This window comes from Astatotilapia calliptera, chromosome 14 (genome assembly GCF_900246225.1).
Source record: "Astatotilapia calliptera chromosome 14, fAstCal1.2, whole genome shotgun sequence".
NCBI lineage: Eukaryota > Metazoa > Chordata > Actinopteri > Cichliformes > Cichlidae > Astatotilapia > Astatotilapia calliptera.
The window spans coordinates 26,593,952-26,619,776 of record NC_039315.1 but is presented as its reverse complement, the minus strand read 5'-3'; the positions used below and the strand labels follow the sequence as shown (position 1 = coordinate 26,619,776).

General features: G+C 40.1%; 3 protein-coding genes across 6 annotated transcripts in view; 2 read left to right on the top strand and 1 right to left on the bottom strand.

Moving 5' to 3' along the window:
- sphkap (SPHK1 interactor, AKAP domain containing) overlaps positions 1-1,234 on the top strand; it is a 36,123-nt gene extending 34,889 nt beyond the window's left edge. For all 3 annotated transcript variants that reach the window (XM_026191849.1, XM_026191847.1, XM_026191848.1), the window contains one exon: positions 100-1,234. In XM_026191849.1, the coding sequence (XP_026047634.1) occupies positions 100-255 (156 nt within the window). In that variant the 3' untranslated portion in view covers positions 256-1,234. The remainder of the gene's footprint in view (positions 1-99) is intronic.
- A 1,014-nt stretch (positions 1,235-2,248) lies between these two features.
- Positions 2,249-14,898, bottom strand: daw1 (dynein assembly factor with WDR repeat domains 1). Of its 2 annotated transcripts, none has more exons than XM_026191850.1 (13): positions 14,793-14,898; positions 14,455-14,527; positions 13,704-13,848; positions 12,943-13,001; positions 12,732-12,854; positions 12,505-12,604; positions 11,858-11,965; positions 10,727-10,833; positions 10,483-10,585; positions 9,978-10,092; positions 9,659-9,735; positions 3,246-3,408; positions 2,249-3,054 (listed from the first exon to the last, which is right to left on the bottom strand). In XM_026191850.1, the coding sequence occupies exons 1-13, from the start codon at positions 14,830-14,832 to the stop codon at positions 3,020-3,022; spliced, it is 1,248 nt and encodes a 415-aa protein (XP_026047635.1). In that variant the 5' UTR covers positions 14,833-14,898; the 3' UTR covers positions 2,249-3,019. The 2 variants fall into 2 exon arrangements, with proteins under 2 accessions (XP_026047635.1, XP_026047636.1); XM_026191851.1 differs by having other exon boundaries at positions 11,858-11,941.
- Positions 14,899-16,689: 1,791 nt separating this feature from the next.
- slc19a3b (solute carrier family 19 member 3b) lies at positions 16,690-25,781 on the top strand. The gene is made up of 8 exons (XM_026192686.1): positions 16,690-16,861; positions 22,420-22,599; positions 22,938-23,103; positions 23,225-23,525; positions 23,719-23,870; positions 24,732-24,924; positions 25,154-25,295; positions 25,529-25,781. Exons 1-8 carry the CDS (start codon positions 16,712-16,714, stop codon positions 25,679-25,681), a joined length of 1,437 nt encoding a protein of 478 aa, XP_026048471.1. The 5' UTR covers positions 16,690-16,711; the 3' UTR covers positions 25,682-25,781.
- Positions 25,782-25,825: the final 44 nt, after the last annotated feature.

Genomic DNA, 25,825 nt, shown 5'->3' with positions numbered 1-25,825 from the left:
TCTGGTCATTTTCTTGCCTGATTTAACTGTGGGGGGGGGGGAAATCTACAGCTCATGAGACTGTACCTTTTTTTTTTTTTTTTTTTTTTTTTTTCCCAGTTCCTGAGGGTGGTCCACCTGATGTCTCAGAAGGCGTGGAGGATTGCAGACTTGTTTGACGCTGTGGTTCAGTTCTGTAAGATGCACGAGAAAGCGGAAGAAGCGGGCAAGTCTCTCCAGTCAAGCCTGTTCGATTGGCTTCTGGAGACACTTTAGGACACTTGCCGCCTCTAATCGCAAACAGTAACAATACAAGCTCACTCATTCGCTCACATTTGTAACATGTTCCTGTTTGCGCGTGTATAGTCTCATCACACCAAGTGTCTCCTACCGAGAGCTGAAAGCACGACGCAATCGGCATACTTGAGAAATTCATACCTCTCACCCTTGTCCAGTTGGACCGATCTCCCTTTAACGAGAGGATGTTCTTGTTTCCAGAGTTACCTCTCTAGCGTCATGCACGCAAACACACGGCAAACTGTAGGTACACGGGTTGGACGTTCCTGATGGGAATGAATCAGCCCTCCAGTGATCATAGTTAGCAGGTTCTAACTGCTCCAGATTATATAGAAAATACATATTTACAAATTCACACAGTCGAATCATGGCTTTATTTATTTATTCACTCAGAGAAAGGCACCTATAGGACATACTGTAGGAAAATCAGGTTGTAGCCTTCCCACAGCTCAACATGCTCAAACCTTTTGTATTAAAACTACTTTTAAAAGAGGCTCTTTAAATCTAAGCCCAAAAAAGCCCTGACACTTTCTTCTGATGGTCACATTGAAGTGCACATTTACTTAATGTAAGTAAAAGGTCCAGATTTTTGTTGTCCATTGGCTAACGTACCACCTCTGTTGTGACTTTGAAACTCAGTACGTATGATATTTTATTCATGTTACTTAAGGGATTATTTTGGATAGCTGTACTGTATATACTGTAGATTTTGAACTGCTGCACCTTGGAGTAGTGGACCGCTCCTTTAGCTTTTGCTATGTCTAAAAAGACAGAGTAAGGTTTGTAATGTTGAATTTGTATGTGGATTTGGTCAGTATATTTCTCTACTTAGTGGTAATCTTGTGTTACAACAGCATCGCGGGGGGAAAAGCACATGACACAGCTGTAAACTTGGTCACAGTAGAAATGAATGTATTTATCTTTTGACATCAATAAATTTCTGTGATGTGAAATAAGAGCAAGTGTTGTGTCATTTGTAAACCAGGGAAAATAAAATCTCAATATTCAGGGGTGCATTTATGCACACTATTACACTCCACTGAACTGTTTCCCCAAAAAGAGAGAGAATTAAAACTACTAAACACAACCATACTGATAGGTTTATTATTGTAGTTTGCATTCAGGAACGGTGCTGTATACAACTGATGCATACAACTGTATAACGCCAATTCAAAACAGCAGTCTCCTGCAATATTAGAAACCCCAAGAAACACACAAACCCCTGTGAGCAAGCTCTCTGTGACAGTGGGAAAGAGAAACTCCCTTTTAACAGGAAGAAACCTTTGGTAGACAGAACCTGGCTCAATGAGTGGCAGCCATCTGCTGTGACTGGTTGGGGGTGAGGGGAAAGAGAAGGTAGTATGAACAAAAAATATTGGCTGACTGTTTCAGTGGTGGTGTCCTATTACAGTCCCGCATTTTAATTGAATGAGCTCTTTAGAAAGAGACATTTTCTCACAAAGGCAGACTGCGTGGCTAGGTGCTTGATTTTATACACTTAATACATTTGAATTTAAAGATTTAGTACTGTGGCCCTACAGCTCTGTTCATGTATGTAGGTCTAGCACAAATCTATAAAAAGGTATAAAGGTTTTATAATCTTAATCTAAATCTCCTTATCATAAAAAATCCATAAAACCATATTTCAACACAGAGCTTTAAAGTAGCAATTTGAGAATTCCCAAACGTCATAGTTTTTAGTTGTGTGATAATACGGGGACTTGGCGAGAAAAACACTGTTCTAACATGCCAGCTATGACAGACACTTTATAGAGCTGCCTGCCAATTTTCCATCAGTTTCAAACCACCAGCTTTTTCATGAGCTCTCGAAAGAAGATAAAGATATCTGATCGAACATCATGTTTGGGAGATTTAAAATCCATATGTCAATACAGAGAATTTCAGTCACAGACTGCAAAAGGATAGTCAATGTATTTTCAGTCTGGGTTGGACAATAAATCTGCAGTTTGAGTGATGAAGAACAAGAAATTCTTTATTGTCAAAGCAAAGGTGAGTGCTAATTAACTAATGGTAGGCAGCTACCCAACAGTATTTAGAGGTTTCAGGGTCACTACAGTCAACACTGTGGGGCAGTATTTGACAGGTTAGTAATATGTTAGTTGGGTGTACACAATGTAACATGACATAAATCTAATCAGAGCTTTTTTCCAATGTCAGTTTAAATTACCCATGACTAACAACCTTAGTGTGGACAAGGAGGAATGTATGTGATTTTTACGTTGCACTTGTATGGAAGGGACTTTGCAAGCGTTGCTGTGTGATTTGTTTGTCACTGTGAACCGAGTCACAGACTCATTCAGCATGTTGTATAGCAAAAAATAGTGGTGGGAAGCAAAGGAAAGCCTGTGTTTTCTCATCAGGTGGGCACTCCTACAATGATGTGAAGTTACCTGAAACCCTGGTACTATATGATGTACAGTTAATCCATCTATTTCCTATAACGTCAATTATTGCTTGAACAAAACAAACAGCTTTTGAAATTGAAGAATTGGACTCCTTTTGATGACATCTTCTGAGCAGAGATTCCAAGCTGCTGTTGATTTCTAGGACCACATTAACTTCACACAGAAGTCAAAGTTTAAACTGAGCAGGAGTTTGTGATTTTTTTGTGTTTTTCTTTTACAGTAGTCCACAATCGAGCAGACACAAAGTGGGCAATATTTGGCAAACACAATTTGATTGTTGTGTTCATGTAAATGCCCTCCTGAGCCTCAGGTAATGTTCAGTACCAGATCCGGCATGTGTTATCCTTGCTGCCTGCAGGGAAGCACAAATACAAATGGATAGCTGCACAGAAGGACACAGCTGCACGCTTTTCATCTAAAAACTGCAATTAAGCATTTGTGACGGTTGTGATGAAGAGTACATTTGCCTCCTACAGCTACATTTTAACAGTGTACGATGGTCAGATGGGGTTTATGTGTGTTTTCTGTGTCAGTTCTATGTACCTGTAATGATTGTGTCACCCTCGTAGTTGAAGACGCAGGAAAAGATCTCGTCTGTGTGCCCCTCCAGGACTTGTAAGCAGACTCCAGAGTGAGCATCCCAGAGCCGAGCTGTCTTGTCTGAGCTGGCAGTCAGGACTCTGGTGCCCTGAGGGCTGAAACAGATCTACCAAGAGAGGCAGAGCCAGGACAGTTAGCCTTTTTTTGAGGGTTGTGGTACATTTGCAACAAAGTTGCTGAATAAGAGATTATGCCAGAGAAAGTAGAAATGACATGAGGGGTGGAAATGGGTGAGTCTAGACCAATTTTACCATATCAGTAGCATTATTCCATTGAGGTCATTCAACTTAAAATGCTTAAGGAGGATAAAGGCACCAGTGGAACTACTCTGAGATGATAGAGGAGCGTTATGAAAATCATGGCTGAAACTGATTGTATTATAGTCTGGGTTTATCATTCCCTGAGTGGTTTTATATCCTAACAGTGAGGTAAAGGAAGGGATGATTAAATGAAGTTGGCCCTAGATGGCCATGAAAGTAAAGTATGTTTTTTTATTAAAATTCTAAACTCAGTGCCAACGAGAGACCCCCAGACAGGAAATGGAAACTGTCTAGAGAAGAAGCTGGCAAGGATAGAAGATTGAGGTGTGGGTGGGGTGTGTGTGTGGGTGGAAGCTATGACAGGTGCCAAAATGGAAGGTTGATGTTTTAAAATGGACAGCGAAGAGAAAAAGATCAAAAAGAGTAAAGGAATGAGATAAAAAATAAACAAAGCTGATGAGTGTCTCAGTTGCATACTGCATATTAAAGTGGACATGAAACACTATGTGTAGAAAGGCTAAATTACATCATGGAGCACTAGTCCAATGTCACTGTCTGAGAAGCTGGATTTAAGAAATAAGTGTTTTTAAGGTCATATGTTGTGTCAGTACACAACAAGACGTCACAGGGTTGTTTTTTTGGTTGCTGCCTTACATTAGTTTATGTTAGCTAACTAGCGATAGAACCAATACCTCAAGGATAAAAATACTAAGTAGCTAGACTGATCACTTAGGTTTGAGGGCATTCATTCATGTGTACAGCTCTCTTAAGCTCCAGTCACAGCATTTTAATCAGTTTGAGTTCTCGACTTAAACCGGGCAATTGCAACACCCTGACTCTTTACCTTTTCAGCCATTCTGTTGTAGATTTGCTGGTCTGTTTAGAAGCACTGTCCCACTTCATTACATAACTTAGTCCAAGCCTCGTATTTGGCTCTAGAATATTTTGGTATACAGAAAACTAGTGATGTGACGTTCTGTATCGAGGCTTCGGAGCGTGTGTCGAGTAATGGAGGGGGCGTTTCCGCGAAGCGCGTATCGAGGCTTGCTTCATTTATGGGAGGAGCTGAAAATGATGACGTCCGAAGCCTCGCTGCCCGGCTGTACCACGTGACTGGTTCATGAAGCGGTTCGAACTTTGCCGCAAATAATCATTTTCCCTACTGCCAGCATAAATATACACAGTATACTGCCATCACTACACTATAGGTGTTTTACACACTCCTTTTGTTGTTGACATTTACAGGCTGTGTGCAAAATGCCACACTCTTCAAATTCATGCCAGCTATTATTTTTACGTCCAGTAGGTGTCCTGCTAGAGCAAATGAAGCTTCATGAAGCTTCGCGTTGGGGTGAACCAATTGGATGAAAAGCTTCAGTGCTTCATGGGGCTTCATCTGCCCATCACTACAGAAAACGTCACAGACACCTCAGTGACTCCAACTTGCCCCGGACCTGCAGCTGCAAACTAAGACTAAACCATCACCCCTCTACCGCTGTGCTTGACAGTTTGTATGAGGTGTTTGTGTCGATATACATTTTCTATTTCGCAGTTTTGGAAATATCCTCATAAACACTGCATTGTGGACAAACATCTCCACTGTGGTCTTGTCTGTTAAAAGGATATTGCTTTCTCCAGGCACCTTCACAAACAAGCCAAACTTGTTCAGTCTGTTTCTCTTTATGCCATTATGAACTTTAACATTTAGCATGCTAACTGATGCTGATGATCAATAAATACATTTGATTTGCAACAGTTAGCAGTTACTTGTCCTCTTAACCCCTATGGAAGCAACAAGGACAGGGGTGCCCAATCCCGGTCCTCAAGAGCTACCGTCCTGCAGCTTTTAGATGCATCCTTGTTCCCACACACCCGAATCAAATGAATGGCTTGTTATCAGGCCTTTGCCAAACACGATGGCATGCTGAAGAGGTAATCAAACCATTTGATTCAGCTGTGTTGGAGTAGGGATGCATCTAAAAGCTGCAGGATAGTAGCTCTCGAGGACTGGGATTGGGCAGCCCTGAACAAGGGTGTTCTTAGCCAACTCCAGGCCTCGAGGGCAGGTGTCCTGCAGGTTTTAGATCTCACCCTGAGTCTACACACCTGAATGAAATGATTAGTTCATTACCAGGCCTCTGGAGAACTTCAAGAGATGTTGAGGAGGTAATTTAGCCATTTAACTCAGCTGTGTTGGAACAAGGACACATCTAAAACCTCAAGGCCTGGGTTTGGACACCACTGTGTTAAATAAATAATGACACCATATAATACGTCATGTGTTCTTGTTAATCTGAGATTATTTTTACCAGACTGGAAGCAAGTGAACTTTCCTTTTTATATAACTGTATATATAAAATGGAGGAAGGATTAACAAGGCTAAAGCATTTGTTTAATCTGGCATTACTCAATATCGTCTCTCTTGCATGGTCACTAGGTTACATTGGCCTAACCAATCACATCTTGTTTGTAGCGTAAGAATGACTCAAAACTACGAGAACCATTTTTGTTGGTTAGATGTAGAGGCTAACTTTAAGGTAAAAGTTAATTTTAAAACGCATTTCAACAAGGACCTGCAAAAATGCTACTTCCTACACCATATGGATTTTTTCAATGAAAGTTTGGAGCATGCTGTAAATGGGCTCTACAAATTTAATCAAACACTGATTTTTTCCATTAGATTGTCATTTTGATTTGAATTAAGGGCAAGAATAAAGCAAATGGAACATCCAGAATAGGAAAGAGTCCTCTTAATGCTTAGTTTGAAAACACAGTTATGAGAAGCTATCTATACCAGCGGTCCCCAACCCCTCGGGTCCATGAGTCGTTTGGTACCAGGCCGCGAGAGTTGAGGCTTGAGTGTGAAAGTTATGGTTTTCAGGATTTTTATCGTTATTTTTTTTATCGTTTTTCTCATTAACTCGGTTTCCCTGGGTCTATTCCCGTGTTGTGGATAAATCTTCTTTTTTTTTTTGCTACCGATACTGGTTTTATTTTTAAAGGCCGGTCCGTGAAAATATTGTTGGACATAAACCGGTCCATGGCGCAAAAAAGGTTGGGGAATGCTGATTTATACCATCTTCCACACAGAAGAAAATATCTTTAGACCTTTAGAACTAGTCATTTAATTAGCATTCCATCATTTATAATATATTATCATTCACAAACAAAAGGGTAGCAAAGTGAATTTACTACAGCAGTGACCGAGATGTAATAAAAATAAAATTAAAAGCTTACTGAGTGAGATACTGAAATAGAAGGAAAAAAACATGGGGAAGAAAATGGTTAAGAAGCATGGACAGGAGGATGGCTGGTGTCCTGTTAGGGAGAGATTAGTGTCATAATCCCCTGGAATCGTCTTCCATCCAGCCTGTTTATTACTGGCTGTCTAATGTGTTTTAGTAAATGCACACAGAGAAGCCCTCTGAGCCAGAACCTGTGGAAAACCCACACTCGTGCAGAGCATCGCACTTGACAAATATTAAATGGGTGATATCGCTCCAAATAAAGAACAAGGTCAGTGCAGGGTCAGACAGCAGTGCCCCATGCCAGAGTACTCGCATGTATGTGCTTGCGTTACTACTAGTAGGCCATGTTAATCAGGTTTAGAACTGTGCTCACAGATTTCTGGCGATAACTCAAAACATCCTGAAGCTTCGAGTCCTGTCCCTCCATTTCAGCATCAAACGCTGTCACATGTTAGCTAGGTAATTTAAAAAAATGACCTATTTAAAGCACTGGCGAGGAAAACTGTGGTCTGAGTCAATATTACACAAAAATCACAAGTTTATTCACAGCTGCTAGCTGCATGACGCATGCCCAAAGTTGTGGCTGTGGCCCTGGTTATAGAATACTTAATAATTTGTTCTTATTTTTATTACTACATTTGCCATACGAATACTGAGATCATTTTCTGAATGGTTTCAAACATAAGACTCACAAAAGGGTAAAAGTTTGCTATGAAATCAGTAACTTAAAAAAAATAACAGTCTCACATCTGTGCTCTTTAACTATAATAGCTACAAAGAAGTAATCGCCCAATCACACGGCATCACAGCAGTGCATTTAGGCACCCATTAGGCACATAGACATGGTTGAAAAGACCTCAAATTGAGAATCAGAATTAGGAAGAAAGATGATTTTTAGTGTCGCTGAGCATGGAATGTTTGTTGGTGTCAGATGGGCCAGTGTAACTACTGTCTAGAGATGGCACGATACCACTTTTTTATGTCCAATACCGATACCGATATCATAAATTTGGATATCTGCCGATACCGATATGAATCCGATATAGTGTTTTTTAATCAACAAAACTGTTTTTTTAAATATCTTGCTGCATTTTCTATAAGTTCATACTCAAGTTTAAAACAACAACTACACTAAAGCTATTCTGTTATACCTGTATGCAAAAAAAAATATTTCATGGTTCAGCAATACTGATCAATCTAATAAACTTAAACCTACACCATCCTCCCTATTCTGGTATTTTAAAGAGTACTTAGCATAAATATTAAGCAACCTAACTAATAGGGTTCCAACTCCCAGCAACAACAAAAATAAATTAAAAATGGGGAACCACCCCTCACGCTCCACCTCATGATGCTTAATCGACGTAATCAACCTTAATTTGATGCAGTGTGAAAAAAAATGCACAGAAATCAATTATTTTTCAAGAAATATTAAATAGATTCAACATCTTTCTTCAACAAAATTGCAGACTGCACAGATGGTACCTTCCCAAAGGAAAAAGTACTATAGCTTACTAGGGTATATATATTAGACTTAATAGTCACTATATACAGTAATTGACTTCTATTCATTTTACATCAAATTAAAACTTTGGGTGTCAGATAATTATTTATTAAAAGCTAGACATTTTAAATGAGAATAAGAAAGAAAAGTATGTCTTTGTGCCCCCTTTTCCCTGTTAATGCCCTATCGGCCCCCCTGGCTAAACTTTGCTAGATCCGCCCCTGCACAGTTACCAGCCGTCAGCTGCGTAGAAAAGGATCGTGGTGTAGAAAGTAATATTAAATAAATTCTAACAACAGCTTATCAAGCTTAAACGTGCTGCTGTTGTTCAGCCGCTGGTTTCCTCTTTCTGGCGCGAAGTGGGCCAAAAACAAACAAAAGAGACGGACTCGTGACAGAAAAGCCGATCAGCTGATCATTAAGCAGTTTCATGATTGAAGTAGCAGCAAGAAGAGGCAGTCGCTTGTTAAGCTTAATGCAGGAATGCTTTACAAACATTCAGAGATGGACTTACACACTTGCTTTACTTCTCTCGGGGATAACTTTGTCGGAGATGAAATGCCGGGTTGCTAGCGAAGCTCCAAATGCTATCCAGACCACCGACAGGTCCTGCATGCCACAGCCGCTCTATCACGTGATGCATACTGCTCCGACGTGCTAACGTTCTGAGGTGAGTTACGGCGTGTTGCAAGTTTTGTGAGGTGCTTTCGTGATATTTAATGGATCGGATTACATTTTTTATTTTTCTCCGATATCCGATCCAGTAATTTAGGTCAGTATCGGACCGATACCGATACGTAATATCGGATCAGTCCATCTCTACTACTGTCTACTGAAATTTACCTACAACCATAGGGTGGACTAAAAAGAGAAAATATCCAGTGATCGACAGTTCTCTGGGTGAAAATACTTGAGTCTCAATTTCTGCTGCAACGTTTAGATGGTACGGTCAGAATTTGGTGAAAACAACATGAAAGCAGCCTGACCCCTGAATCAAAGGTTCAGGCTGCTGGTGGTATAATGGTATGGGGTATGGCAAACTTCGGCATCCTTAGTAACGATTAAGCATTATTTAAAATGCCAAAACATGTCTAAACTCACCTTAACCCAGCTTTTTCAACAGCAAAAACCTGATATACGTAAGGTGTACCAAGGGGCAGGGTTACGCTTTACAAGTTAAAATAATAGTTAATACTCACAAAGTTGAGAAGAGTGATAAAATGCTGAAAAAGCTTGAGCAACACAGTTATGCTTTTTCATTTAATTACAGATAAATAGATGACAAAAAATAGCCATAACTTAAATTGTTCTTTTAGAACAGACAGTTTGGCTTCATCAACTTACCTTGGAGATATCGCCATCATGGCCTTCTAAGGTTGCAAGACACTGATGTGTTGCTGTACTGAACACTCTTGCTGTCCCTGAGAGTTTCAGGAAGAGAGAGAGTTTTCAGCACACAGGCACAGCTTACAAAATTATAAAAATGTTGCTTTTGTTGTGGAAAATCCAAATTTATACAACCAATAAAGCTTAGGTATTTGTAGAAATCTTTAAATGCAGAATCTTAAATTCTGCACAAGTAGTATATTTAGGGTACGTTTGTAATACCGTGCTAGTACAGTTTTACTCGGAATGTAATCTTTTGACTGAAGTGTTGTCTCACCATCAGCTGAGGCAGTAGCAATGAGTTGACCACTTAAATCAAAACACACATCCAACACCTCTTCTTTGTGTCCAGTGAGGGTGGCAACACACTTCCCACTGACAGTCTCCCAAACCTGCGAACACATTTACACATGTCAAAAAACAGAATTATACATGCACACAGGAGCGAACTACATAACTGGAGCATGCATTCATCATGGAGCATGGAAACACCAAACTCATGAAGTATGCATTTGTGAATGTAGCATTAAACTCTGAAGTGGCTTTATTATGGCCATCTCCCTCAGAGGAATGCAGCGAGGTGGATAATTCTCACTTGTGAGCATGACTCATCTTGGTGTAATTAAGGAATTAGGATTTAATTTTTCTCCACAGACCTTAGACACAGGAGTTTGCGAGAGAGTGGGAAATTGAAGACGGTAAATACAAACAGACATGTTTTCAGCCTCTGACAAGAGATTTTGGGAACAAAAAAAAGATATTTGGGCTTAATGATAGCTTACTTTGCAGGTTTTATCCATGGAACCAGTAACAATCAAGGAGCAATCCCAGTTAAACTGAGTATTGCTTATTTCTCCCATGTGACCAATGAGTGTGTGGACCCGTCTAGGGGAAAAAACAAGGAATTGAACAGCAATTAATCAGTCTCACAGCTTTGTAAGGCAGAATCGATAAGTGTTACATTCTCTGTGAAGTATAAATGATGACACATGCACAAATGGATGCATAATATTGATAACTTCTGACCTTCCTGAAGCAACATCCCATATAGTGACTGTGTGGTCGAAGGAACCGGTGACAAGTTGACTACCCACTGTGTTAAAGCACAGCGAGAGGACCTCTGCGGTGTGACCCTGAAAGGAGATGGCATTATCTCTCACTGTCTTATTTCGTTTCTCCCTCACAGCCACTCACATTATGGATGAAAAAGTGCATCATAAAATGCAAATATTTACCAACCACAACAGTGTGGCTTATACAGCTGATTATTTTCACCTTGTGTGTGTGTGTGTGTGTGTGTGTGTGTGTGTGTGTGTGTGTGTGTGTGTGTGTGTGTGTGTGTGTGTGTGTCCCTGCAGAAAAGTGGGGCTGTTGTCCTAGAAGGAACTACATCAAAGGCAGCTTTAAGAACTTTGGCAGGTGTTTATGTCTTACTGTCCTTGGATGGATTTGTCCCAACAGTGCAAAGTACAGCCTCCAAACTTTAGAAGTGTGTATTTAAGATCAGAATGAGTTTGAAGGTAAGTGTGGTCCAATTCATAAGTGGTGGCTCGCACCCACTTTGATCACCTGTCCCTCATTTATTTTACTTTTTAGGGCTCATTTGAGGTATTTTGTGCATAATGTTTAATGTTTTCAAAGGCGTGTGCAGTCTGGCAACTAAATGGTGTCATAGCTAGTGTGAGCCCCCCATATTATAGTCTCCTGAATTTGTTAACATAAATACACAGGTTAGCCTTACCGGTAGATTTATAAAATTGAAGTTAACTTAAAAAAAAAGAACAGATTAAAGAATCTGCACTCAGTTGACTGCATTACTGATTCTTCATGGTGTGAGAAGCTAAGTGAATTGAGAGGGGCAGAGAGTTGCTCCTTGCTGACACAGATTCAGCAAGTCACACTATAAACCCACGTGCAGTCTGCACATTAAAGAGGTCTCACTACTCCCCTTAGAGAGGGCTATCAGTGCCTTCTTAAAGAGTTTGTCACATTCCTATCAAATGTTGGTCATCAAGAGCACTTGACAGCATTCATGTCACTTTCACAAGTGACTAAAAAGTTAATGAATCATCATTAATGAATGAATGTGGGTCACAACACCAGGATAAGAAGAGCAAGAAAAGCAATGGGACAGAGTTTGAGGAAAGGGTATCTCACAGTCAGTGTGGCCACTTCCTCCCCACTCTCCACATCCCACAGCTTGGCAGTGGTGTCCATACTGCTTGTGGCCACCAGCGTACTCTGGGGGTTGAATGCAAGACACACCTACAAAATTTTTTTACTTAGGTTGTATTGTATTCTGTAGCAAAGCTGAATAGTATATGGCATATGAACTGCTCTAAACTCTCGATTTGAAACAGTTGTTTCTATTCTTGGCTTGATATGGCAATTTACTGATTATGGTCATCTCACCCATATGCTTACAGCAGCCCAACCCAACCTCTTGTTTGTGAGTCAATCACAGCCAATCAGAAAAAAAAAGCTCATTTAGAGAGCAGATGGACTTAATGGGAGTAAAATATCTTGCCTCAGACAGAAGATGAAACAAGCTGCCCAAGGCTCAGTCTTAGATAAATGGAGATTACTTGTAAATCATGCAAAGCTACTATGAGTCCAAGAATAAAAATGTAGACAGTAAATAAAATGATAGGTCCTGTTAAAGTACTAAACACAATACCATAGCAGAACCTTGTAGTTTAAATGCTCACATAGCTTAAATACTGACTTGTGTTTCAAATATGAATCAGCAATCAACCAAAAACTAACACAAATGAAATTCATTTAAAACAAATCATTATACATACTATTTCTCCCATGTGTCCCCGATAAGTATGAAAACATTTGCCAGTCTCGGCACACCACAGTTTGCAGGTCTTATCAAAAGAGCCAGTCGCAATCTTGTCTCTAAGTTTAATAGAGAGAAAATAAAGCAATGAAACATTCATTTTTAAGATGAAACACTGATGTGAATCTTCAATTGAGCAATGCGACCCTCCCATGTTATAAAGGTTTTCCTAAAACAGCTCATTACCCATAAGGGTTGTTGAACGCAATTGCATACACCACGTTTCTGTGACCCTCTAGCACGTGCAGCTCTGTGCCTGAGGCTGTGTCCCAGACTCTACATGTCCTGTCGTAACTCCCAGTTATAAACCTGCAGTGTGAGAGAAAAGGGGGAATTGCACAAACTGTAATTTCTCCTAAACAACAAAGTGGCAGGTTACTCAGTGTTAAAAACTCACCTTGACCCAGATTTGTCAAAGGCAACATTTGTCAGTGGCAATATGTGTGCCTTGAGCTCCTGGAAAAAAAATTGAAACTGGTCTGAAAAATCCAATTTAGTTATTGACTACATTCATCTACATTCATCTTTAAAATTACCCATGTAACTTCTGTATGTATAATTCATTTGACTATAATGTAATGTGAAGGCTTCTTCCTCCTGGCCCACCACTGGTGGAATAACTTTCTGCTCTCATTAAGAACAGAAAGATCTCCCAATTTTTAGATGCAGGCAAAATAAATTCAGTAACCTCTGATCTCCAGCAATGCAACTGACCCTGACTTCCATTTAACTCCCCTAATACATGCGCATGAAGCACTAGCGACTTAGTAACCCGATCACTGCTGCTTTCTAGTGCCTCTCTAAAACAGTAGTTACTAATTTCACAAATCACATTCCACATATGTAAATAGCATCTGCTAATCGCCGAGCTAATGGATTGTGCCCGTTTATTCATGCTGCAAAAATGTTACTGTTCCAACAGTCTGTGTGGAATAAAAGCATTAATATCATAACTCAATAAGCAACACGTGTGCCATGTTTCACAGACAAAATAAACTTTAGTTCATAAAACCATTCTTTCATTAAAATCAAGGTTACAAGGAGCACCAAATAACTTTCAACAATGTGAGGGAAATAGATAAATGTCTTCACTAGCAGGAATTCCTTGTAAGCGTCATGTCTACGTGTTGATTTATTTACTGCTGTTTTGTGTCTGACCTTGGAGAAACAGAACCTGTGATGGTCCTGCTGGGTCTGTTTCTTCTGAAGTCGAATAACCAGCTGTTTGACCTGATCAGCCTGAGCCTTTGTGACCAGAGGCTCTGATTGTCTGATTTCTTCCACCAACTCATCTGGATTTGTTCTACAATTTTAAAACATAAAATGTGATAAGTCTTTTTGTAATTTTAGGTAGCTTGATGGCAAAAGAGAGAAAAAAAATGTAAAAAAAACAAAAAACAAAAACAAACCAAAAAAACCCAAGACATTAGGAACAGAAAAGGGAAAGAAAATGGAAACAGAAAGGGGGTTTAGGATAACAAATACAGCTTAACAAAGATTACATTTACTCTACAATTTCACCAAAGTATGTTTAATGTGTGTTAAAATATCACTCCCCATGTTGTCAGATTTACACCCTTGTGACTGCCAGTAAGAGCTGAAATGAGTAATGTTGGTATTCCTAAAGTAAATGGGTCATTTAAAAGAAATCTCTAGTCTAATGTAATGCCACATTAAGGAATTGCAACTCCTCCACAGTCCAACTTCATAATAAATGCAACATGGTTTTTAAATAGGGTTTTAGTCTGCAGAAAGTCGTTTTTTAGTGGTAATGTAACCGTAGGTTGTAACAGTTTGTTATTGACATTATCTTCAGTGCTGAGATCACACACACACACACACACACACACACACACACACACACACGCAGAGAGAGAGAGAGAGATCCTAACAGGTACAACTCACGCACTCTGGAGTCAAATCCAAAAGATCTATTGATTTGGTCCTCAGAAATCCTCCTTTCTCGTATTCAAGGATTATACCTGACAGCATAAAAAAATGAAAAATAAAAGAATTAAAGAGAGGCTGACATTACAACACCTGGGTTCTAGTTAACTTAACCTGTTATGTCTTATAATGACAAACTATCTAACCCTTCTGCCGATTTGAGTTTGAAAAGCGTTAGCTAACTAGCTAATGTCAGACAAACTTTAGGCCATAACGATTTAATATGAAGGTTAGGCACAGTCATATGACCTCCATGAGAAGCAACATTTTAGATAGGACTACAAACATAACTTGTATTACCTGGCGGATAATATCTGAGGAGAAACCGCTTGAGTTTCATTATGACTTCTAATAAGGTCCTATCACATCACATAGAAACAAACCGTTGTTATGGCGACCGGACTCGCGTCCGTTGTATTAGGCATGCGTACCGCGCATGCCTAATACAAGCCTTAAAGGACCGGCGTTGCACCAAAAAGTGCTGGTCTGCCAAAAAGTGATTTCAAGTTTCTATGTGTGTTTTTTGTTTTTTTTAAATTATGTGTAATGTCTTTACATATATTGATAAATAGACTTTAGACTATATATAAAATAATTACCAGTTTTGCAAGTATCTTTATGACCCGGTCCTTTTTGGCCAGTTAAAATATCTATATTGTCATGCTGCTGCTGTCTTTGCCAGATCGCTCTTAAAAAATAAAATTTTAATGCCAGTGAGACTTTTTTAACGGGATACATAGGCTAAAGGATATATAACAGTCACTTCTAAAATTCTACCTTGTGACAGGAATGTTGTGTGTAGCTCAAGATGAGTTGATATCATTCATGAAGATTACTTTTGACATATATTTCAAATATTATAGGCCAGCAAGTCATGTACAGCAGTTTAAACACGGGCAGTCACTTTTTGGCAGACGATCACTTTTTTTCAATGTCTAATATATTTGCTCTAATAGATTTTAGTAAACTAGATTTACGAAAGGGTTGTATATAAAATAAAAAAATAACCTGTTTTTCAAATAACAGTTTTTCAAGGCTCTGCGTTATTAGTCCTACTTTATAATAAATTAAGTCCTTTTTTAAGCATAAATGATGTGTACATAACTGTGATGCAAGGTTTTTATAGTTAATTAAAGCTAAAAAATTGTAGCTTTTACCTTGTCACAAGAATGCTCTTTCCTGCTCAAAATGACTTATCACTACTAAGACATATGTTTCCGGTATGTTTGCCAGATCAGGAGCTAACAAGTCATTTACGACACCAACAATCAGTTTTTGGTGAATGCTGTAAAACACCTTTTTGGGAGAATCCCTTGTTTTTTCATTTACTGAATTCATAAATAAATAAATACGCAAAATTTCCCAATTTTCCAAACTGATTGATGAGTAATGAGTTTCAAAGTTTATTATACACTGTAGTTTGTTCATGAACTGTGGTGCATACCAGAAAGCAGCTCTCTGCTCTCTGTAACTCATTGACAGTTATCACAAACACTTGATTGCAGTTGTTGCTGCTAAGGGTGGCCCAACCAGTTATTAGGCGTAGGGTGCAATCACTTTTTCACACAGGGGCCATGTAGGTTTTGATTTTTTTTCCCCCTTAATAATAAACACTTTTATTTCGAAACAGCATTTTGTGTTTAAATGTATTTCTGGTGGCATTCATATGTAAATTTGTGTGATGGTCTGAACCATTTCAGTGTAATAAACATAAAAAAAACGGAAATAAGGAAGGAGGCAAACACTTTTTCACCCCACTGTATGCGGATGCCTTCATTTTGCCTGCAATCTCTAGCCAATCTTTTCATATAACTCAGTGCAGTGAGTGCAGTCATTTGTAGTAATAAATTGTTTGAAAACATCCAAATATTTCATGTTTTGTTTTATTAGCAGCTCTGTCTTTATACTCTGGGAGGGAATAGTCACTTGTATATTCCCAATATCAGTATGCCTATTAAGAGTGTGAGTCACTCCAATCCCACAATAAATGACTGTACTTATTTCCTCACCGTTCTTCTTGTCTGTTGCTCCCTGACAGGTCAAAGTCTGAATAAGGCATGTGTAGATGATTAAGTGTTTATATTCTAGCTACTTACAAGGTAACCTGACGAAAGCTCAAAGTGCTTTGGTATTAAACCAGATAGTGTTTTTTTAAATCAAGACTGAAGTGCAACTAAAAACAAAAGGAAACAGCAGGGAAATCTCGCTGAGATACTAACATGGGGTGCTGGGCCAAGTTGAAGTCATCTGGATGGGTTTACCCCACAGCCATCCTGTCACTCTATGGATTTTTTGCAAACTGTAGGGTTGCAGAACCTTTCCTGACACCATACCTTATTGGACCACGCAAGAACATTTCTGAAGAAGTGGTAAGGACTACGGACACACTTTCTGTCTTTTATTAAAAGGCAAGGCAAGTCAAGGCAAGTTTATTTATATACCACAATTCAACAACAAGGTGAATCAGTAGTTAAAATATAAGTTTTGAAATTTAAGCTTAAAAGTGTAGATTTGGTGTTTTATTCAAATGCAGCTGAGAATAGGTGAGTCTTGGATTTACCTGGATTTAAATAAACTGAGTGTTTCAGCTGATCTGAGGCTTTCTGGGAGTTTGTTCCAGATATAAGGAGCATAAAAGCTGAATGCAGCTTCTCCGTGTCTGGTTCTGACTCTGAGAACTGATAAAAAACCGGATCCAGATGACCTGAGGGATCTGGAAGGTTCATACTGGGTCAGGAGGTCACTGATGTATTTTGGTCCTAAACCATTCAGAGCTTTATAGACCAGCATCAGAACTTTAAAGTCTATCCTCTGACGGACAGGCAGCCAGTGTAAAGACCTCAGAGCTGGACTGATGTGGTCCACTTTTTTGGTCTTAGTGAGGACTCGAGCAGCAGAGTTCTGAATGAGCTGTAGTTGTCTGACTGATTTTTTAGGTAGACCTGTAAAGATGCTGTTACAGTAATCAAGCCTACTAAAGATGAATGCGTGGACTAGTTTTTCCAGGTCCTGTTGAGACATCAGATCTTTTATCCTTGAAATATTCTTGAGGTGATAGTAAGCTGATTTTGTTATTGTCTTAATGTGTTTTTCTAAGTTTAGGTCTGCATCCATCACTACACCCAAATTTCTCGCCTGGTTTGTGGTTTTTAGATGTATAGATTGAAGTTCTCTGGTGACCTGTAATCGTTTTTCTTTGGCACCAAAGACTATTACCTCAGTTTTGTTTTTGTTTAGCTGGAGAAAATTGTGGCACAACCAGTCATTAATTTCCTCAATACATTTACCAAGAGCCTGTACAGGGCCTCGGTCTCCTGGTGACATTGTGATATATATTTGTGTGTCATCTGCATAGCTATGATAGTTTATTTTGTTGTTCTTTATAATCTGTGCCAGTGGGAGCATGTAAATGTTAAACAGAGGGGGTCCCAAGATGGAACCTTGGGGAACTCCTCATGTGATACTTGTCTGCTCAGATGTGAAGTTACCTATTGATACAAAGTATTCCCTGTTTTCTTAGTATGTTTTGAACCAGTTTAGTACAGTTCCTGAAAGACCTGCCCAGTTCTCCAGTCGTTTGAGTAATATGTTGTGGTCAACTGTATCAAATGCTGCACTGAGATCCAGTAAAACTAAGACTGACATTTTTCCACTGTCTGTATTCAGACATATGTCATTAAACACTTTGGTCAGAGCGGTTTCAGTGCTGTGGTTCTGTCTAAAACCTGACTGGAAGGCATCATTAGATTAGATTAGATTAGATTAGATTAGATTAGATTAGATTAGATTAGATTAGATTAGATTAGATTAGATGAAACTTTATTAATCTCTCGGGTGGGTTCCTCTGGGAAATTCAGTTATACAACAGTTCATAGCAGTTATTTTGTTTTAAGAAGTAATTGAGCTGTTGAGAAACTGCTTTTTCAATGATCTTACTTAAAAATGGGAGATTTGAGATCGGCCTGTAGTTGTTCATTTGTGTCATGTCAAGATTGTCGTTTTTCAGTATAGGTTTAATTACAGCAGTTTTTAGTGGTTCTGGAAACACGCCTGATATTAAAGAAAAGTTGACGATCTGTAACAGGTCTGACTCGAAGACTTTGAGACCTTTTTGAAAAAACTTGTTGGCAGGCCATCTAAACAGCAAGAGGAGGAGTTCAGTTGACATAAGATGTCCCCCGGGTCTTTGCTGTTAATCGGGTGAAACTGTTTCATGGTGTTTAAACAGTTTTTCAGTGGACACGGTACATATCCTGAATATGCTGTTGATGTACCAATTGCTTGTCTAATCTTTTGGATTTTTTTCTGTGAAGAATTTGGCAAAGTTATTGCAGGCTATGGTCGAATGAAGTTCAGCTGCCACTGACACAGGAGGGTTTGTTAGCCTGTCAACTGTAGAAAATAAGACCCGAGCATTATGGCTGTTTTTAGTGATGATGTCAGAGAAGTAGGACCTCCTTGCACTCCTCAGTTGTAAATTATAATTGTGAAGTTTTTCTTTATAGATGTCATAGTGAACCTGGAGGTTTGTTTTTCTCCATCTGTGCTCATCTTTCCTACACTCTCTTTTTTCATTTTTCACTAGTGTGGAGTTTCTCCGTGGAGACTTTTTCCTTCCAGAGATAACCTTCACCTTAATGGGAGCAATAGTGTCCATTACATTTAACATTTTAGCATTGAAGCTATTGACAAGCTCATTGACTGAACCTCTGGACAGGCCAGGTGTTAAGGGGAAGACCTGGTTAAAAATTGCACTACTGTGTTCTGTTATACACCGTTTTGTGATCACTGCTGTTGATATATTTGTGTGGGCTGAAATTTTACTTTCAAAGAAAACACAGTAATGATCAGACAGGCCCACATCAGACACAGTAACGTTTGAAATGCTCAGGCCCTTGGAGATCAGTAGGTCAAGAGTGTGTCCTCTATTATGTGTGGCCTCTGTTACATGCTGAGTCAGCCCAAAGTTGCCCAAAGTGTTACTCAGGTCTTTAGTCCCTTTGTCCTGCGGGTTGTCCACATGGATCAGATCACAGACAGCAGTTCACTGAGGTCATTAAAAAAGTCTGTGCAGTATTTGGGAGGCCTGTAAACATTAAGAAACACAACTTTGGATGGGGCCTTCAGCTGTAAAGATTCAAAAGACTGAAAACTTCCAGGAGACAGCTGCTTACATTGAAATGATTCATTAAATAAGACAGCAACCCCCCCTCCTCTCCTGCTCACCCTGGCCTCACTGATAAAACTGTAGTTAGGAGGGGTCGTCTCGATGAGAACAGCTCCACTGTTACTTTGGTCCAACCAAGTTTCTGTTAAAAACATAAAATCAAGGCTGTGCTCAGTGATTAAATCATTAATTAAAAATGTTTTCCCAGCTAAAGATCTAACGTTTAATAAAGCCAGCTTAAGTGTTTTAGAGGTATTATTTGCCCCCTTGTGTTTGGGAGCAGTCTGTGGCACACAAGGTATGTTTACTATATTTAAAGATCTTTTAGAGTGCAGCTCTCTGTGTTTTGACCAGGCCACATGTCTCCTTCTGTCACCTAAAAGTACAGAAATTTTAAAACCTTCTAGTAAACAGGGACCCAGCTTCTCCTGGGAAAAGTCACCACTAGGGCTGGGCGATATATCGAGTTTTTTAAAAATATCAATATATTTTCATACGAGATATAAGATGTGACAATATCGTTTATATCGATATAGTCTATGTTACGTTATAATTATACTTGTGGAGCCGCAGGTTTGCCTCTCTTTCGTCCACTTATGTCTCTACGCAACGTTACTCGGCCTCGCCTCTCCTTCACTGAACACAACTCCCCCTCCCCCATAGCTTCACCTGCAGGCAATGACAAGATGAAAGAGGAAAATCTCCGCTAGCGAGTTACCGTGCGTGGGGCTGGACGGTGTCAACGTGTTAGCGAGCTAACCGCGCTAACGAGCTAACCGCGCTAACGACATGCAGCCAGGAGGGGCTGCACGGCCTAAAATCCTTTCATTTTCTCAAAAATCGACAGTGCACCTTATGTATGAATTCTGGTTGTGCTTACTGACCGCGAACCGATTTTATGTGGTACACAGCGCTCAGCAATCTGTCAAAAAATGTTTTAATATGACTTTGCTAAGCTACGGAGCTGCACCGCTTGATGGAGCCGCCTCGCGGAGTGATAGTACTGTGCTTCAACGTAATATTACCGTACTGTGTGTGTATAAGGACCACAAATGGCACCTGTTCAGAGACGTGGTGCAGCTGTGAAATCTGTCTCTTTGTTATTACGCTCAGCGTCTATTAGTTTACATTTTGACTGCACAATTGTGAGCTTTTCGTTATGCACAAAAACAACATTGTTTTCTTTTATTTATGGACCATGATTATTTAATAAATGCTGATAATTTATTTTTGAGTAATTTCTTCATGTACATCTACGCTGTATGTAAAGAAAATGCCCATTTGACATCTGGGACACAGTGTGACTAAGAACTCTCTTTTTGTTCTTAACTTATGGCTTAAAAAAAAAAACCCGAGATATATATCTTATATCGCCATCCAGCTAAAAAATATCGAGATATGAATTTTGGGTAATATCGCCCAGCCCTAGTCACCACTGCCATAATCCTCGCAGCCCGGACCCTCCACACATCACACATCAGACTGCGGAGACAGAGCATGAAGGTGGTAAGGAGGAGCTAAGGGGGACGAGGCTGGGCAATGTAACTTCGATTACTCTGTTGAGGGCGGGGCTCGATGGCGAACCTTTGGCTGCTCTGGTGGGGGGTTATGGGGGACAAAAAGGGATTTGGCTGGGGGGTAGATCTGAGCCCAGCATTGACCTGCTCTATCATCTCCTCAGTGAATTTCAGGTGTGGCGAGGAGGGAGAAAGGGAGGGGGAGGAGGGTGATGGCCTGTCAGGGGTTTGGGGGACTGGGGAAGGTCGTGGTCCTTGGTCCTGGTCGTTGGTGTTGTTGAGAGAGTTGGAGGCAAATAGGGACCCCTCTTCTCGCCTCTGATGTCTCTCCTTTCTGCAGCTCATCCCAGGTGGGGGCAGATGAGGCTCCTCCTCAAGGTTTCTGCTGGGCTTTGTCTGTTCTTGCAGTACTGTTTGTTCCTCTTTATGAGATAGCTCCTCGTTTATCTCAGCCTTGGTGCTTGGTGCCAAGCACAGATGGATGATGTATGGAATAAAACAAGTTGGAGGTGAACAGTTTCACCCCTGACTTGTTAAAATTAAATCCATTTGCTTTGAACAGATGCCTGCGTTCCCAAAAAATATTAAAATTATCAATAAAATGCACTGAGTGGTCAGTACATGCTGATATAAGCCATTTATTCAGTGCAAACAACCTGCTGAATCTCTCATCTCCTCCTCTGACAGGCGGTACAGGTCCACTGATGAATACAGCTGCATTCAGAGAGTTTACAGTATTTAATAATCCAGTAAAGTCCCGTTTCAGAACCTCCGTCTGTTGTTTGGACACATCGTTTGACCCTGTATGCAGAACAATGTTTGTCACAGTTGGATATTCATCTGCAATTTGAAGAATTCTCTCAATCAGGTTGTTTGACCATATCCTTAGGAAACAGAGGACTTTAGTGTTCTTACCGCACATCCTTTGTACATCCTTTACAGCAGAGTCAGCCACAATCAGAGTTTCAGGCCTAGCCTTTAGCTTTCCCTGTGGCCTTTTACTTTTCAACAGATTTTCAGACCTTACTTCACTGCTTTTAGATGGATGATTGTCCGATATAGATCCAAGGTCCTTTGATAGTGGAGCAAATCTGTTCTGCAGTTTCACATTCAGCACTTATATGAAAGCAAAACAAAACAAATAAACATGCATCAGTTTTCATAAGCAGTGCGATATGCATGTCATGAAAAAGAAGTACAAATGGGATCATCAGTACTGTTTTGTTGTGCTTGTGGTTTCCAGCTGACCAACTACCTGTTTCCTATCTGGACGTATTCCTACCTGGCCTTTCTTTTCCCCGTCTTCCTCCTGACTGACTTCCTGAGGTACAAACCCCTTATTATAGTACAGGGGTTCTTTCTCATCACCAACTATATTCTACTGTGCTTTGTCCCAGGTCTTCCTGCTATGACTTTCCTTCAGGTCAGTTAAAACTTCTTGTTGTTGTTTCAAGAATGAAGAGTGAAAGGTGCTGTGAAAAAAAATACTTTGCCACTTCCTGATTTCTTACTATTTTGCATACTTGACACACTTACATCCTTCGGATCATCAAACAATTTTTACTGTTAAATGTAGCTAGTCACAATCTTTTTCACACAGGGCCGGGCAGGTTTGGATCGCTTTCTTACCCTTGAAGAAATCTTTTAAAAGCTTTTGTATTTATTCCGGTTATCACAACTTAAATCATACCGTTGTTAATGCATTTAATAGAGTTTATCATGATCTACTGCCTCTTTACAACTGCTCTATTCCATCAACAGGTCAACTATGCTGTAGTGACTTCCACGGAGGTTGCCTACTTTTCCTATATTTACAGTGTAATTCCAGTAGAGAATTACCAAAGAGCTACTGGTTACCTGCGCAGTGCAATGTTGGCTGGATATACATTTGGCGCCACCCTTGGCCAAATGCTTGTCTCCCTTGCTGGTATGGGCTCGTAGTATTTGATCACAATAATATGAAAAATAACATTTGATGCATGACAAGAAAGAAAATTATGAACTGAACTTTAAACAAGCACTAATGAATGATCAATTGTAACCAACAGCCCTGGACTACTTCTATATCAATACTATTACCCTGGGAATTGTGAGTGTGGCATTTCTCGTCTCATTCTGGTTGCCCATGCCCCAGACAAGCATGTTCTTCAAAGGGAAGAAGGCTGCAGCAGTAGACTGCCAGCAAGAGGGGCCACAGGGAGAGAAGGAGTCAGTGACGGATAAGGATGGAGAAGGCTCGGGGAAAGGGAAGATGGAATATAATGGCAGTGCTGGCTACTGCAGCAGAGAAAACGTGGCCGCTGCAGTTCATCTGCTTTGGCAAAGCTTCAGGGAGTCCTACTCTTCCAGGCATTTCTTTTCTTTCAATATTTTTTTTAAATCACTAAGATGCTTTGAGTGCCCACTTGCATTTAATTAACACCTGGGATTACTACTAATTGGTCCAAATTTTTATAATGTATTCATAGGGTACTTCTTTTAAACAGTAGAAGTAGCTGTACAGTCATCATCATAATCTCTTGTCATAATTATCACCATTCAGACATTTAATCTACTGGTCCCTGTGGTGGGCTCTGGCCACAGCTGGTTACGTGCAGGTCTTCAACTACATCCAGCTTATGTGGGACCATATAGAGCCATCTGCCACATCATCCATCTACAACGGAGGAGTGGAGGCTGCGTGCTCTCTTGTAGGTAAGATTGGTGTTAGAGCGGGTTATTTTAGATTAAAAGTAATAATTACAAGATGTTTCAGTCAAGCGACTGTAACAGCGTGAATGTGTCTACATCAGTCAGGGTGAAATACATATTGTTTGTTTTGGTCTGACCTCATTTATTATATATAATATATATGCTCTTAATAAATGACATATGAGATAAATTGAGATAACTTTACTTTTCAACTTACTTTTATATCAGAGTAGAGGAAAAATGATGTAAGAGGGGGTCCACTCATTTGTACTGCAGTGAGCTGGAAGCAGGACTCTAATCAGAGTTCTCTGTCTCTGCTTCAATTAGAAAAGGCGAGAAGACTGCAGCACAACCACATCATGTAGCAAAATAACATTTAACAATGTCATTACAGGCTGCCATTTCTGAATGCACATAGATCTATAAAAACCTGCAATTAAAGGGAATCAGCTGTGCCATATCTGTGGTAACTGATTACACAGACAATGTGTATTGATTTTGAACGGGAATAGCAGCACCCTGGTCCTTTTGGTTTAAGCTCGGCCCGCCTCAGTGCGAGAAGAAGAAGAGTAATTGCTTCTATTAAGGAGATAGAGTTAAAAGGTAATGGATTCTTTGATTATTACTGATAGTTGTTTCCAGGAGTTGGGTGAAACTGGTTCATCATAATAAGCAAACGTTGTGGAGGCCAGGAAATGCATGAGTGTGCATGAGGCCACCGCGGCCTTTATTCTCCCGTTAAAGGGAGGTTAGAAGTAATGGACGAATCAGGGAATGACAATGGGAAGGATGCAAATGTGCAGTGGAGGCGCCGTCCGCTGGGATGTCAGACTAATTGCTTTATTTTTCTTCTTCATGGGCCAGGTGCTGCAGCAGCCTTCTCTGTGGGCTACATCAAGGTGACCTGGGTTGTGTGGGGAGAGCTGGCTTTGGGGATGTTCTCAGCTGTAGGGTCAGGTGCTGTGTTTCTGATGGCATTCACGAGCAGCATCTGGGTATGCTACGTCGGTTATGCCATATTTAAATCCTGTTACATGCTCCTCATCACCATCACAACGTAAGTGCATGATAGAATTTCTCCACGCTGCTCCTCTAAATGTGTTTTAAAAGTGACAAGAACAACTTAAAGAATTCATTCAAACGGACTGTTTTGTCAGTTCAATACAGAGGAAAGGATGACAATATTAGTTTAGAGTCAGCTTACTGGTTGCAGTGCCATACAAATCTATTGCAGTCTTAGAGTATGTGCTGAATCTCTCATAATTATAAGGACTTTGTCACCGCAGGTTTCAGATCGCCTCTAACCTCTCCATGGAGTGCTATGCTCTGACTTTTGGGATCAACACTTTTGTAGCCCTCTCACTGCAGACCATCATTACAGTCACAGTTGTTGATGAAGCTGCACTGGGGCTGGACATCGTGACGCAGGTACGTGTACAGGCTGTAATTATACTACTGCGTATTTGAATGGCAGCACACAGGGATTTAACAACAACTCAAAGTCAAGAACCCGATGGTTCTTGACTTTGAGAGAGTGACACCTGGTGGTTATCATTAGCTGTTGCACGCAGGTCTATTTGATGCAGGTGGTTCACTGCCATAGCATAGATAAAATAATTCTAATAATGCTTAGGATTATGTGTCGTCTCTCTGCTCTGCAGTTTATCATCTACGGCAGCTACTATGCTGTCATATCGCTGCTCTTTTTGATCCGAGGAACCTACACCGCCTGTGTGAACAAACCCTGTCTCCGGCACACGGAAGCCAAGGAACCTGAGTGTGTGGAGGAGGTGATTGCTGCAGAGCGTCTCTGACCTGTGTCAGTGCCCGACAGGTTTTTGGAAGATTGGAACTAATTTACCTTAAACAGCTGCAAATTAACTAACGAGAGCTTGTAAATATGCTTTTCTTAAACACTACAAACTGTAACATTAAACGTTTATACACTGAAAAGCAAA

Excerpts from the sequence above, each read along its gene's own strand:
- daw1 (XM_026191850.1), bottom strand. The coding sequence starts at position 14,832 with ATGAAACTCAAGCGGTTTCTCCTCAGATATTATCCGCCAG. Across the intron at positions 13,002-13,703 it reads ACAGGTTCTGTTTCTCCAAG|GAGCTCAAGGCACACATATT; the intron begins GTCAGACACAAA and ends TTTTTTTTCCAG. Across the intron at positions 12,605-12,731 it reads GCGTTCAACAACCCTTATGG|AGACAAGATTGCGACTGGCT; the intron begins GTAATGAGCTGT and ends TATTAAACTTAG.
- slc19a3b (XM_026192686.1), top strand. The coding sequence starts at position 16,712 with ATGGGGTGCTGGGCCAAGTTGAAGTCATCTGGATGGGTTTACCCCACA. Across the intron at positions 23,871-24,731 it reads GGCTGCGTGCTCTCTTGTAG|GTGCTGCAGCAGCCTTCTCT; the intron begins GTAAGATTGGTG and ends TTCATGGGCCAG. Across the intron at positions 25,296-25,528 it reads GGCTGGACATCGTGACGCAG|TTTATCATCTACGGCAGCTA; the intron begins GTACGTGTACAG and ends TCTGCTCTGCAG.